The sequence below is a fragment of the Mangifera indica genome, chromosome 19 (assembly GCF_011075055.1).
Source record: "Mangifera indica cultivar Alphonso chromosome 19, CATAS_Mindica_2.1, whole genome shotgun sequence".
NCBI classification, from domain to species: domain Eukaryota; kingdom Viridiplantae; phylum Streptophyta; class Magnoliopsida; order Sapindales; family Anacardiaceae; genus Mangifera; species Mangifera indica.
In genome coordinates, this window is record NC_058155.1 from 10033789 (window position 1) to 10045912 (window position 12124).

Sequence of the window (12124 nt, forward strand, 5' to 3'; positions counted from 1 at the left end):
GGTAAAGCAGCATACTTTGATTGGGAATAAGTCCTTTGGCATTTAATAAACAAAAAATTGAATTGAAATTTCAGTTTTCACAAAATTTCAATATGATAATCACACCAGTTTTTTGTTTGCCACAACAATTATGATCTACGGTTTTCTGTGAACGCCCGTAAGCAATTACTCGGACACTTCCTTCCTTTGGGTGTTATTTTTTGTAACGTTGTTGAGTGGATAAACTACGCTTCCATCGGCAATGTCGATGGCCACCGTCCGAATTTCACAATTGCCAAACCTAAGCACAAGGATCACCAACAATTAGAGGGAAAAATTAGCAGAGTGTAATCAGGGGCTGGTTGGCCTGTGATTGAAGAAGTAAACCGATATAATTCTCACCGCGAACATAAATTTTCCATTGATGGATTCTTTTCGTTTACAAGGTTTTTTAGAGTTTGCTGCAAGAATATACCATGGCTAACTATAGCAATTTCCTTCTCCTGCCTAGTCCATAACCTAATAAAATGAAACCACTCTCAAAATTAATCAATTAATTCTCAACTGATCCCATTCTATATTTATAGCTTATAAGTTATATATATTAACATCACCATTGCAAAAACTTCATTCCCCTTGCTGCAACTTCCTCATAGGACTCTCTAACGTCAGCTTTCCACAAAATGTCATCTTCACTTTCTATCTGAAAATGAGGGGAGAAATAAAGAAATTAGACTTCAGTTGCATTACTAGTTGGAATTTTAAGTTGACGCTATGTCAATTTAATACAGAGACAGTTAATACTTGCCAATTGAAAATCAATTGTCGGGAAAAGAGTCTGATACTCGCTGATGCTTCTTCTCCTATTACATGGTTGAAGGCCCTGCAGAGACAGACTTGCTTGAGAATATTGTCATCATATCAACTGAAACTTGTGATTTGGTGGTCTAATTGTTTACTTTTTTTTTTACTCCAAAATTACTTAATTAAATACTATCACTTATTTGGATAATTTATTAGTATATATAGTATTACCCAATTGAAACATACCCAACGTTCTCGACAATGTTCAACAGCTATAATTGGAGGACCATCCAACTTGGCACACTTCCCACCATTCTCTTCAGCTGTGGTATGCCCATCAAACCCATTTGCTTGGCTTTCATCACCAAAAACTCCAACAGCTGTTTGCAAAGTTCTATAATCAAATTATAACACATTATTTAGATATTCAATTAAATACTTAAAATTAAATATATATAATTTCATTCATAAATTGAATAAAAAATACCATAGCTACCTTAACATCGGGGATGTGATGACTAAATCGATTATTTTACTTAATCCTTTCTCTTCAACATATTTGCGCAATTTGTCCACCTGATAGAAAATCGAAGTCATTTACTACTCAAAAAGTTCCCCAGCGATATATAATAGTATTTCTCCTTTACACGCATCATTGTAAGTTGACTTCAACTCCTAAGTATCCTACAGGAGTTGGAGTTTGTTAAAAGGAAAGCTCGAACATTTTTGTCATAGTAAAACTTTTACCTGCTGCAATCCAAGATCAGAGAGTTGTGCATCAAAAAGCTCTTGAGATAACAAAGCTTCAGGGCCCTTCCCTAAGTCTGTGTTGTGGACCCCTTGTGCATGTCTAACCTGTAAGTAGAATTAATTTAAGAGGCTTTCCGGTCTCTAACTTTTCAATGTTTAAATTGGATTAGACTCAAAATGTATATCTGATAAGAAAATGGGACAAACCAGATGAAGAATTTTACACCCGTGGGCTGTTGCGGCATCCATATCTGCCAATGACACGTGAGAAACAATGCATCGGATGGAATTAGGAGACTTAGACTAAACTTGCATTACAAAGGTTTCCGATAAAGGCAAATTGCTATTTTCTCCTGTTAAGACGGAACACTTTTCTTTGCACAGTCGATTAAACAAGTCTAATTTAGGTAGCGTAAAGGTTCAGCTCAACCGAATCAATTGGCGTGGCCCAATACAAACAAAAAGGGACAAAAATCTTAAAAACCATGGTTCCATAGCCATGGAATTCTCCAAAAGCTTCATCAATTAACTTTCAGATTAGCGTTATCTTCGCTCGGATCATCTCAAGACTTGTTAATAAGCATGAACGTGATAAATAAACGAAATCGAGGGAAGTTTATGCCTTACAGAAGCCAGTGAAACCAGCTTACCATTTTAGAATGACCCAGTAAAAGAAATTAATCAGTTGCAGTATGGAAAATTGATGAAAAATATTAATTGATTTGAGGGGATTAAGGGTAACATACCAGAGAGAGGAGAAATGGTAACCCGAAGCAAAGCAGGTAAGACCTTCATGTCAAGAAATTCATAAGAAAAAGCAATGCATGGGCGGGAGATAAGACATAAGAGCAGTTTCTATTGACCAACGCGCAGATTATTTAATTACAGAAAGATTTTTCAATTACATTCATGCTCCATGCTTTTTAGGAAATGGTTTACAGTGAAACTGCCACGAAAGTGTCTCTCTCCTATGATATTACATTCAAGCCACACCTCCACGGCTCCACCTTATCCACAAATTAAGTGATTCAGCAGGCCCAAAGGACAAACAATTGATGATACATCAAAACCGACCGTACGATCAGTTTGCTATATTTTTAATCAATTATCTGAAATTTAGCTTTTGTACTTTTATAATTACATTTTTTTTATAATAAATATTTCGTTTGATTTGATATTGTAGACAGTATTTTTGTATTTGTCATGAAGCATGTTTTGTCATATTAATTTTGAATATTACAAGCGTGGATTGTGAGGTTCTAGATCTCTATTAGAATAATGTGAATTGACATTGCTGAATATGAACGGGTCAAAGTTTTAATTCATTTAGTACGCTCAGATCCAAAAAGGAAAGTAATACGTAGTCAATATCTACTTTTAAACCGGAAGGATCCTTCTTAATCCTGACAAAAAAAAAAAAGGACAAAAAAAAAAGATAAATGTTAAAGACACAATAATAATTTAAATGATAAAAAAAAATTTTAAATAATAATTTAAATGATAAAAAAAAGATTTATGTATAAATATAAATATATATATATATTTATATATATTTTGATAATATTTTGAAATTAAAATTTTAATTTATCTGATTTAATATTTATAAAGGTAATTATTAAGTCTAAATTTGACTTATTCAATGTAATTAATTTGATTTCAAAAAAATAATTTGATTCAAATGAGATTTTTTATTTAAAAAAAACCGCACCGGGTATATAATCATTTGAAAATATATCGATATGGAGATTTGAGAGCCAATTAAAAATTTCTGCCCCAGGCTTGGATTTAAAACACTTTCCTATTTTAAATTCTAATAAGTTAAAAGAAAATACACAATAAAAAAGTACAATAGTTAATTTGCTAAAACCTAGTTACCCAAGACATTCAACAAAATCAAATAAAATCACAATAAAAAGAATAAAACCCACCACGAAAAATGTATCTCTTTCTTTTCTCATACACTATCACCAAGACAACTATTTTATACATCTCTCCTTCCTTAATCCGCAAGGTGCAGCCCAAACTGTTCATAACCATGTCATCAGCGTTACCATCATAACTAACATCACCATAGACTACTTTAACCACCACAGATTATCCATATCTTACTACCATTATGTTGTCGTCATCATCATTACCATCATGATCACCTTCACCACAAAATTCTCCCCCACCTCCTTCGTCCAGCCGATTAAAAGGGGAAAAAAAAGGTTTTAATCAATTATAAATTAAAAAAAGAAAAACATTCTTATTCAACCACCACCACTTTGATTGCAAAGATTGTCTTGACATCATAAGTGTTGTAATCTCTATATCCACCACCAACGAGGATAATAACAAAACATGATAGTGAATACTCTTGCTCTAGGAATTGTGGTTGACTAGCATTCGTTTGTGGTCAATGTTTTGGTTTTTGTTAATATTTGAATGTTTTAATCTGGTTCAATATATAGTTGCATCTACAAATAAAATTCTTCAATTCAGTTATTGATGATTAGGATGCACATTATTATGTGTAATATACTGCACATAACGTGAAAGATGGAGCAAACACAATGACAACAAAGACAAGAACAATCTAAGTGTGGTGTGGTATGGTTGAGGTAGGGTGGGGTGAATGGAGCTCATTGAATCTCGCCAAACCGCAATCATTCTAGTGTCGTGGGTGAATGCGACACTACCAAGGTGATGATAACACAGTGAGGGAGGATTGTGTAAGTCCAACAACCCCCAAACGATGAGCAAACAATTTTAGGGGACAACCTTACCATTGTTGAGAAGATGAATAAATTATCAAAAAACGGAAATCACTTGGTAGAAATTGAAAAAAGAAAAATAGACCAAAGATTTTTATCTCTTTTTTCTTTAGTATTTTTCCATCCCCTCACGGGTACTCAATACAATCTAAAAGTTAAAAAGAAAAATAATTTCTTAAGAAAATGTAATTTTTTATAAAAGGCTAAATGAAGTATGAAGTTATTTTATGATGTCATAGTAGGTGAGGATAGATCCTTAAAATATATGTTTTTTTTTTAAAAAAAAAAAAAGGATAAAATTCTGTAGGATTATTGAGTAATATTGACAGATTAAATGAATTAAAATAAAAAGAACAAGAGAAAATGAGTCAAGCGAAAAGACAAAAGTCAACATAATTTATAGTGTAAATATGAAAAGAGAGACTGAGAGAGGTTTAATATATATGAGTAATTTAGTAATTTAAGTTTTTGTGTTGCCTCAATCATAATTTTTTGCTGCATAGATTAAACTTTTGGACAAAATTAGTTCCAAGATTTGTACCAAGTCTGGACAAAATGTTCACGTAAATGTATGTCTTTTAAATATAGTATGGATATTATTAAGTAAAGCCAAATGACTTATTCCTATCCAAAGTATCTTTTTTTCACAAATTCTCACTTTTTTACTTAAAAAATCTTATTTATCCACTTATAAACAATTAACTTTATTAGTTATTAAAGATAAGATCGTAATTTCATATGTAATATTAAAAATAAATTTAAATTTTATTTCTTTTTTCCCTCCTAAACCTTAAAAACTAACAATTTCTCTTTATAGATCGAGTTTTAAAAAATGACATTTCCCCTCTAAGGTTTAGCTTTCAAACTCCTATATTATTGTCGGCAGTCTCTCCTTCCTAAAGCTTCCTCTTCCTCTGATGATCTCTCTCCTCTTACCCAAAACTTTGATTGGCGTTGACGAAGCTCTTCGTCTCTTTGGCTTTATTCGATGCCAATTGGATGTCCAAGTGAGAGGAGAGAAATCACCTAAGGAAAAGAAAGTTTCAGGAGGGAGAGGCCGCCGACAATGGTGTCGGAGATAGAGTCAAAGTTTGAAAACTAAACCTTAGGGGTGAAATGTCATTTTTTAAAACTTAGCTTATGAGAGAAATAGTTAGTTTTTAGGGTTTAGGGGGGAAAAAGAAATAAAATTTTAAGGAGTTAGGGTTCTGTTAACTTTAACTGCTCATGATTGGATAAATGAGATTTTCAAAGTTAAATGGTAAAAACTTGAAAAAGGAGAATACTTTGAATAGAAAATAGTCCTTTGGCCTTAAAGTATACGAAAAAGGATAAACATTCAATCTAGCTATGAATGTTCATGGACAATATAAATTAAAAGTAAAATCTTGGAAAAAGAAAGCGACCTGACTTACCAAATCAATGGTCGTCTCACCTCGTTTTACATACATTTACATGAAACACTCATGAACTTTCCTTGTTCTAACAAAGCAATTTCTTTGCTCCCGCATTTTTTTCTTGACCTATTCAGCATTGACTTAGAAGGAAAAAAAAAGAGAGGCGGGGCACGTTAGATTTTAATGTTTTCTTCTCAGAGTTTTCAAAAATCATTTTTAATATCATGTATACGATCCAGAAGGTGCTGTTTAACTTCTGGCTCAAAATTTAATTTTCTTTCTTCTGGAGATAATGAACCAAATATTGAATATATTGATACCTCTTATTTGGAAAGTTTGAAAATTTTAATTAGAATAGAAATTAACAAGTTGTTTGGATATATATATATATATATATATATATATATATATATATATATATATATATATATATATATATATATACACACACACACAAAATAAAACAATATGTATGTATTTTAGATATATAAATATATACACACGTATATATATCATCATATGATCAATAAAACTATATATATCCATTTTGAATATATAAATATATACACATTTATATGTATTATCACATGATTAGATGATTTTAAATTAAAAATAAAATAATACTTAATCATGTAATGATATATACATAAGTGTATACATATTTGTATACTAAAAATAGATACAGATAGTATTGCTCATATATATAATATCCATTAGCTACATTTGTTGATGAATAATAGAAAAATGAGGAAGGTAGTCCAATATAAAATTATAATAATGTATACTAGAGCTAATATTTATCAATATACTCTGTTAACCTGATAGGACAAGAACAAAAATTAGGTTAAAGTTAAATTTTTTTAATAAAATTTAATTTTGATTAACTTAATATGACTCAAAACTAAATCGGATTGTGTAAAAGTTGATATAAAAGTAACTTGAATATTTAAAAAAATGCTACTTTAGTTGAAATTGTTTCGGACAAATTAAAAAAAAAAAAGTTAAGAACAAATTTCATATAGTTGCAATTACTTCAATTATTCCTGGTTTTATTTAAATTTTTTATTTATTATTCGGTAGAAAGAATGAGATTTAAATACTAAGATTATTAAAGGGTTTTAATAGTCTTGATATATTATTTTTTAGATTATTTGTAAATAAAATAAATTATTATATTGTATGTTTTATTAATAATATATAAGAGTCATTTGATATAAAAATTAAAACGCTAATAACAATTAAAAAATTAAAAACAATAGGCAATTTGTTTCAGGTAAACCTGAATATATTTCATATTGGATTAAATTTAAAAAATTTTCATACAATTTAAGTTCGGATCGAGTTAGAGTTGAAGGTCTCTTACCCGAAATCCAAATTGATACAACATGAGCACAAACTGTAAAGTCTAATAAATACTAGATGAATACTAGCTGTTATTAAGAGTGTTTGTTCGTAAAGAATCCTTATTTTACAAAATAAATAAATAAATGAAAAAATGAGAATAAGCATGGTTACAGAATCTTGAATATTAAAGTTGTAAACATGCAAAGCAACCGCTAAAGCAGTGGGCATCGAATTTATCCGCAGAGGGTAGGCGGCGCAGAGGAATCTGTCTCTGAGTCCATCATGCTGCAATTGTTATTAAAAAAAAAAAAAATTAAGCATTGATTTGCAATATGATAAATAGAGAACAAATAGCTGTGATGGTTTTGCGGAAATAATGTTGTCACCTGTTGCTGACGATGACCACCGAACGAAGCTCACAATTGCCAAAGCTAAAAAACACCTTCTGATTAGTCAAAAATACCATTGAAATGAAGTTACAACTTTAAAAGCTAGGCCTGTGGAATATTATCTTATCTGGGTACGAGCAAGATATACTCACCGTTTGGTCGATAACAAAGTTTCGTTTGATTGAGGAGGAGCGTCGTTTTCCAAAGCATAAAGTAAGAACTGCAAGATTACACCATGGCTCACAATTACAATCTCTTTTTCTGGTCGCGTCCACAGCCTGCAATTTGTTTTTTTATTTATTCCAATGCCACAAGATAACTAAATATTAGAGGAACCATTCGAAATCATATTACGAGGATAAAAGAATTTTCACTTATACTGGAAGAAAATGCAGTATTTACCATTCCACAAATTCCACCATCCTGTAAAAAATCTCCTTATAAGACTCTCTGATATCAGGGTTCCACAATTCATCCTCGTCACTTTCCATCTGCGCAATAATCAATACAAATTCAGGATATAAGTATATTTAAAAACTCTTTTAACGCCACTTTCAATCGACTTACCAATGAAAAGTCCATCGAGGGAAAAATAGATTGATATTCGCTAACGCTTCTCCTCTTATCAGATGGACGAAGGCCCTTAAATTAGGAAATGCATCAGAGGAAAAATCATATTTAAGTCTGTCTAAAATAAAAATCACAGTGGAAAATAATGTTAACAAACGCACCATACGGTCTCGACACTTCTCAAATGCTAAGAGTGCAGGGCAACTGCAGCAATTGAGAGCTGGCTTTGCATTGAGATCGTTTGCCACCGTAACTGGAGGTTTACATTTATCTAACCCATATACATTCATGTGGTCTTCACAACCAAAAACTCCAACTGCTGTTTGCATTGCCCTGAAGCACACATGCGTGGCAGTTGTTAATCAATCCATGGCATGGCATGTTACAAATTTTCCTTGATTTTAGTTTAACAAACCTGGATAATTGGATAGCCTAATAACAATAGTATGAGTTTAAGGTTTATTAGACTTTTAACGGAGATCTAATAGTACACTGACTAAGTCTTTTCTATAAAACTAATACATTATAGTTTTATTAATTGAAAATTGTCATTTGGATAGGTTTAAGAGCAAAAAACTAAATACTCTGATATAGGTAACTTCAAAAACTCTATAGTGAATTTTGAATGCATGACATTTTAGAAATTACTATAATCTTAAAATTTTTAATTCAATATTTTATAATTTATACGTAAATATTGTGAAATTAGAATTGAATAATTTTATTCCATTCATTTATATTAAATCTTACATTGTAGTGAACATTCATACAACAAATCAAGATGATCATACCTTAACTGAGGAGAAATGACAACCAAATCGATCTTTTTTAATAGTCCGCTTGTTAGAACACGCTTACGTAGTTTAGCCACCTATGATGAACCCATCCAAGCGATTTAAGAGAACTAATTAACTATAATAGGATAAAAGAAATAATGCATGGCGATTAATTATGAGATTACCTGCTCCCTACCCAGATCAGAGAGCTCAGCATCAAATAGTTTAGGAGACAATAATGCCTCAAGACTCTTCTCTGCTTCTACATTGTGCATCGCTTGTCCATGCCTCACCTGGTATGTTTATTTGTACATTGTTTAAATAAATGTCTTAAGCAAAGTGTCTTTGAACAAGACAATGAATTGCAATTAAGGAAAGTGATTAAAACAAACAAGGTATAGTAATATATATAGTACAAACCAGGTGAAGAATTTTGCAGTAGTGCTGGGAGAACAGAAACTGAGCTGTAGCTGTAACCATTTCTGCAAATCCATGGAACAAAAATTATAATTACTTGAAGTTTTTAGCTGGACCATATGACAATCCGAAGAAAAGGGTTCCTCCGTCTTGCAGCAAAACAACAATGGAAACAATCTTGCAGTAAAATCAAATACTAAAGTGTTTCAATCCAGGATTTTAGAAACATTCTTCACAAAAATCTTCTATAAGATCGGAAACTATAATTTAAAGAAAAGATATAACTAAAACTGACTCTTACGTATATGGTGTCAAAAACAGAAGAAACCGGTGGTGACAATTAGCAGGAAACAAGAAGACAACTGAAATTTCTAAAAATGGCTTACGACAATATTATGAAGGGCTGAAGAAATCATGCATGTACATATATAGTAACTCGTTTCAGCCTTCAATCTGACGATGGGTTTACTTTGACTCTTACTGGTACTATTTAATGTTGTTCTTTTGATTATTTTACTCTTCTAACGTTTCCTAAGGATCGAAATTCTGAGAACTTTGCTTTGAAACCGCGTGTAATTTTCCTTCATGCAAGAAATTTTTATTCTATGTGGCTAAATTACATACATAATATTATAATCAATAAGATTATGGATGCGCATTTTAAGTATACTTATAGGTATATATCAAATAATTTTAAATTAAAAATAAAATAATATTTATTTATATATTTAAAATAGATATATATATTATTTATTTATTGTAATTAATTTCTTGATTATGGTCACATGTCTCCGGTTTGAATGGAAATAAAGAAATTTCCTTTGGATTAAAACTGCTTGTAGGACACTCCTAATGAGTTTTTGACTTTGAATTGAACTTCGAACAAAATAGTGAGAATCTGTCAACGAATTATATGATTTTTAACTCAACGCAATTACCTACGTAGATCATCAATCAATTTAATTGTATTCTACAGTTTTCCTCTTAACATATATTTACTCAAAATTTAGTGGAATTAACTAAGAAAATGTTGTCTAAATAAAAGAAAATTACAGGCAAGTTGGATCTTGTTTGCGTTGCTGGAATATGATCATTTGTACTGATTGGACTCTTTTTGTTTAATTAAACTCAGGAATTAAAACATGCAGTCTTTCATTTCCTCGAAGCGTCTTTGTTCCCTGGTTGGCAGGCACATTTATTGGAGACTACTTGCAATCATCAGAGACACTTGGGGTTTTGTCTTGTGACTTCGGGATACAAGCTTACGCAGTTCTGAGGACATCACAATGATAAGCCGAGTTCTAGTGCTGTCCAGTTCTTGTGTGCATAATTAGTTGATATGGATTTGCTACTTTTTTGGGTGATCTATTAGGTTCTTAAAGATCATTTTGTTGAGTTGATGTCCATGGAACCTGTCTCCGTTTGCTCAAAGATCTCAGAAGCTGAAGTGTAAGCCCCCACAGTTACAATCTCTAAATCCTTTTCTATCACTCAGGATCCAACTCTCCCTCAAAGAATAAAGGAATTGACACGAAGGAAAAAAGCAAACAACCTGTAAAGAAAGCTAATTATAATCTTTCAATTTTGGTAGGTTTATTGCTTACTATTAAGAGACTATAGCTCATTAAACAAATTCTTGGTCATTAATTAGGATGGTTAAAGTTTTTTTAGTCCAAAAAATTAGTTGCATTGATTTTGTAGTCCGAAATTGAACTGATTCCATATAAAAACCAACTAATAACCAAACTGAATTTTCCATTACCTCATTTTTTTTAATACTGAAACTAAACAGAATATAGATCAACATTCCATATCGACTGAAACTATCACAAAAGAACTAGAACTTGATTTAGTTGAAGAGAACAAGAATCGAAACATTGAAATCATCGTCGGCATTAGTTGAAGAAATTGAGAATCGAAACAGTGAACTCTTTGTTGGCATTGTCGGAAGATGCAACATAATTAGCCAGAAGAGTCAAAACATACAAGAGGTTTTTTCTCTTACCGTGCAAGATAGTCAAAAAAGTTTAGAATATGCAAGAGAATGAGGGAAAAAGAAAAACGATACAACAATGCAAGGGAAGGGATTTAAGAGAACACTGAGGGTGTGTTTGGTTGGGAGAATTTACTATTACCTTGGTAATATATCTTTTATTCCCTTGTTTGGTTTGTCAGTAATAAAATATTACAGTAATATTTTATTACCAATGCTGACGTGACAGGTAATATAGGTGGTAATCTGATTACCACATTCGCCTTAGGTATTTAAAGATTACTAGGGTAATCTTGAGTTTATTATAGAAAAATTATTATTTATTAATTTTTTGAGATAAAATAAATTTATTTTTAATTATATAACAAATTAATATAAAAAATATTTAAAAATAATTATTTCAAGGGCATTTAAGTAAAATAATTTACTAGTAATCTTTTATTACCTTTAACCAAACACAATAATTATTTATACCTATCAAATTTTATCAAACATAGTAATCATTTATACTGTAATCTTATAAGTAATCTATCTTCAAGGTAATCTTTCTATTTAGATCAAACTTACCCAAATCAAACGCACCCTGAAAGTCATCCGTTAATGCCGCACTAAAAAAAAAAAAAGCAGGCTTTCTCTCTTGTTAGTAGGCTTATCTTTGAATGTAATTTGACTTTTGTGTTTAAAATATTAATTGTTTAATGAAAACGAATTAACAAAATTGTGTGGCTAGCACAAGGGAGGGAATATAAAAAGCAACAAAACAGGCATTTACTCATATCAACAATGATTTCACTTTTTTTTTAATGCTATATTAAACATTTAATATAAAATCATTATTTATTATTTATTTAATTTGAAAATCAATCTGGTATAAGTAATCGGTTCTTATCCCCACCCGCCTAAAAGTATACTACTTTTTCAAATTCTTATTTTTTATCTTTAAGAAACT

At 30.9% G+C, this 12124-nt stretch overlaps 2 protein-coding genes across 2 annotated transcripts; both read right to left on the reverse strand.

Annotated features, from left to right (window-relative positions):
• Positions 1 to 2465, reverse strand: LOC123203351 (phosphoglycerate mutase-like protein 1). The gene is made up of 9 exons (XM_044619694.1): positions 2280 to 2465; positions 1741 to 1784; positions 1531 to 1638; positions 1280 to 1359; positions 1030 to 1177; positions 788 to 862; positions 594 to 682; positions 382 to 498; positions 1 to 280 (listed from the first exon to the last, which is right to left on the reverse strand). The coding sequence occupies exons 1-9, from the start codon at positions 2326 to 2328 to the stop codon at positions 166 to 168; spliced, it is 825 nt and encodes a 274-aa protein (XP_044475629.1). The 5' UTR covers positions 2329 to 2465; the 3' UTR covers positions 1 to 165.
• A 4798-nt stretch (positions 2466 to 7263) lies between these two features.
• Positions 7264 to 9245, reverse strand: LOC123202912 (phosphoglycerate mutase-like protein 1). The gene is made up of 8 exons (XM_044619061.1): positions 9186 to 9245; positions 8951 to 9058; positions 8781 to 8860; positions 8151 to 8322; positions 7987 to 8061; positions 7822 to 7910; positions 7572 to 7697; positions 7264 to 7315 (listed from the first exon to the last, which is right to left on the reverse strand). Exons 1-8 carry the CDS (start codon positions 9243 to 9245, stop codon positions 7264 to 7266), a joined length of 762 nt encoding a protein of 253 aa, XP_044474996.1.
• Positions 9246 to 12124: the final 2879 nt, after the last annotated feature.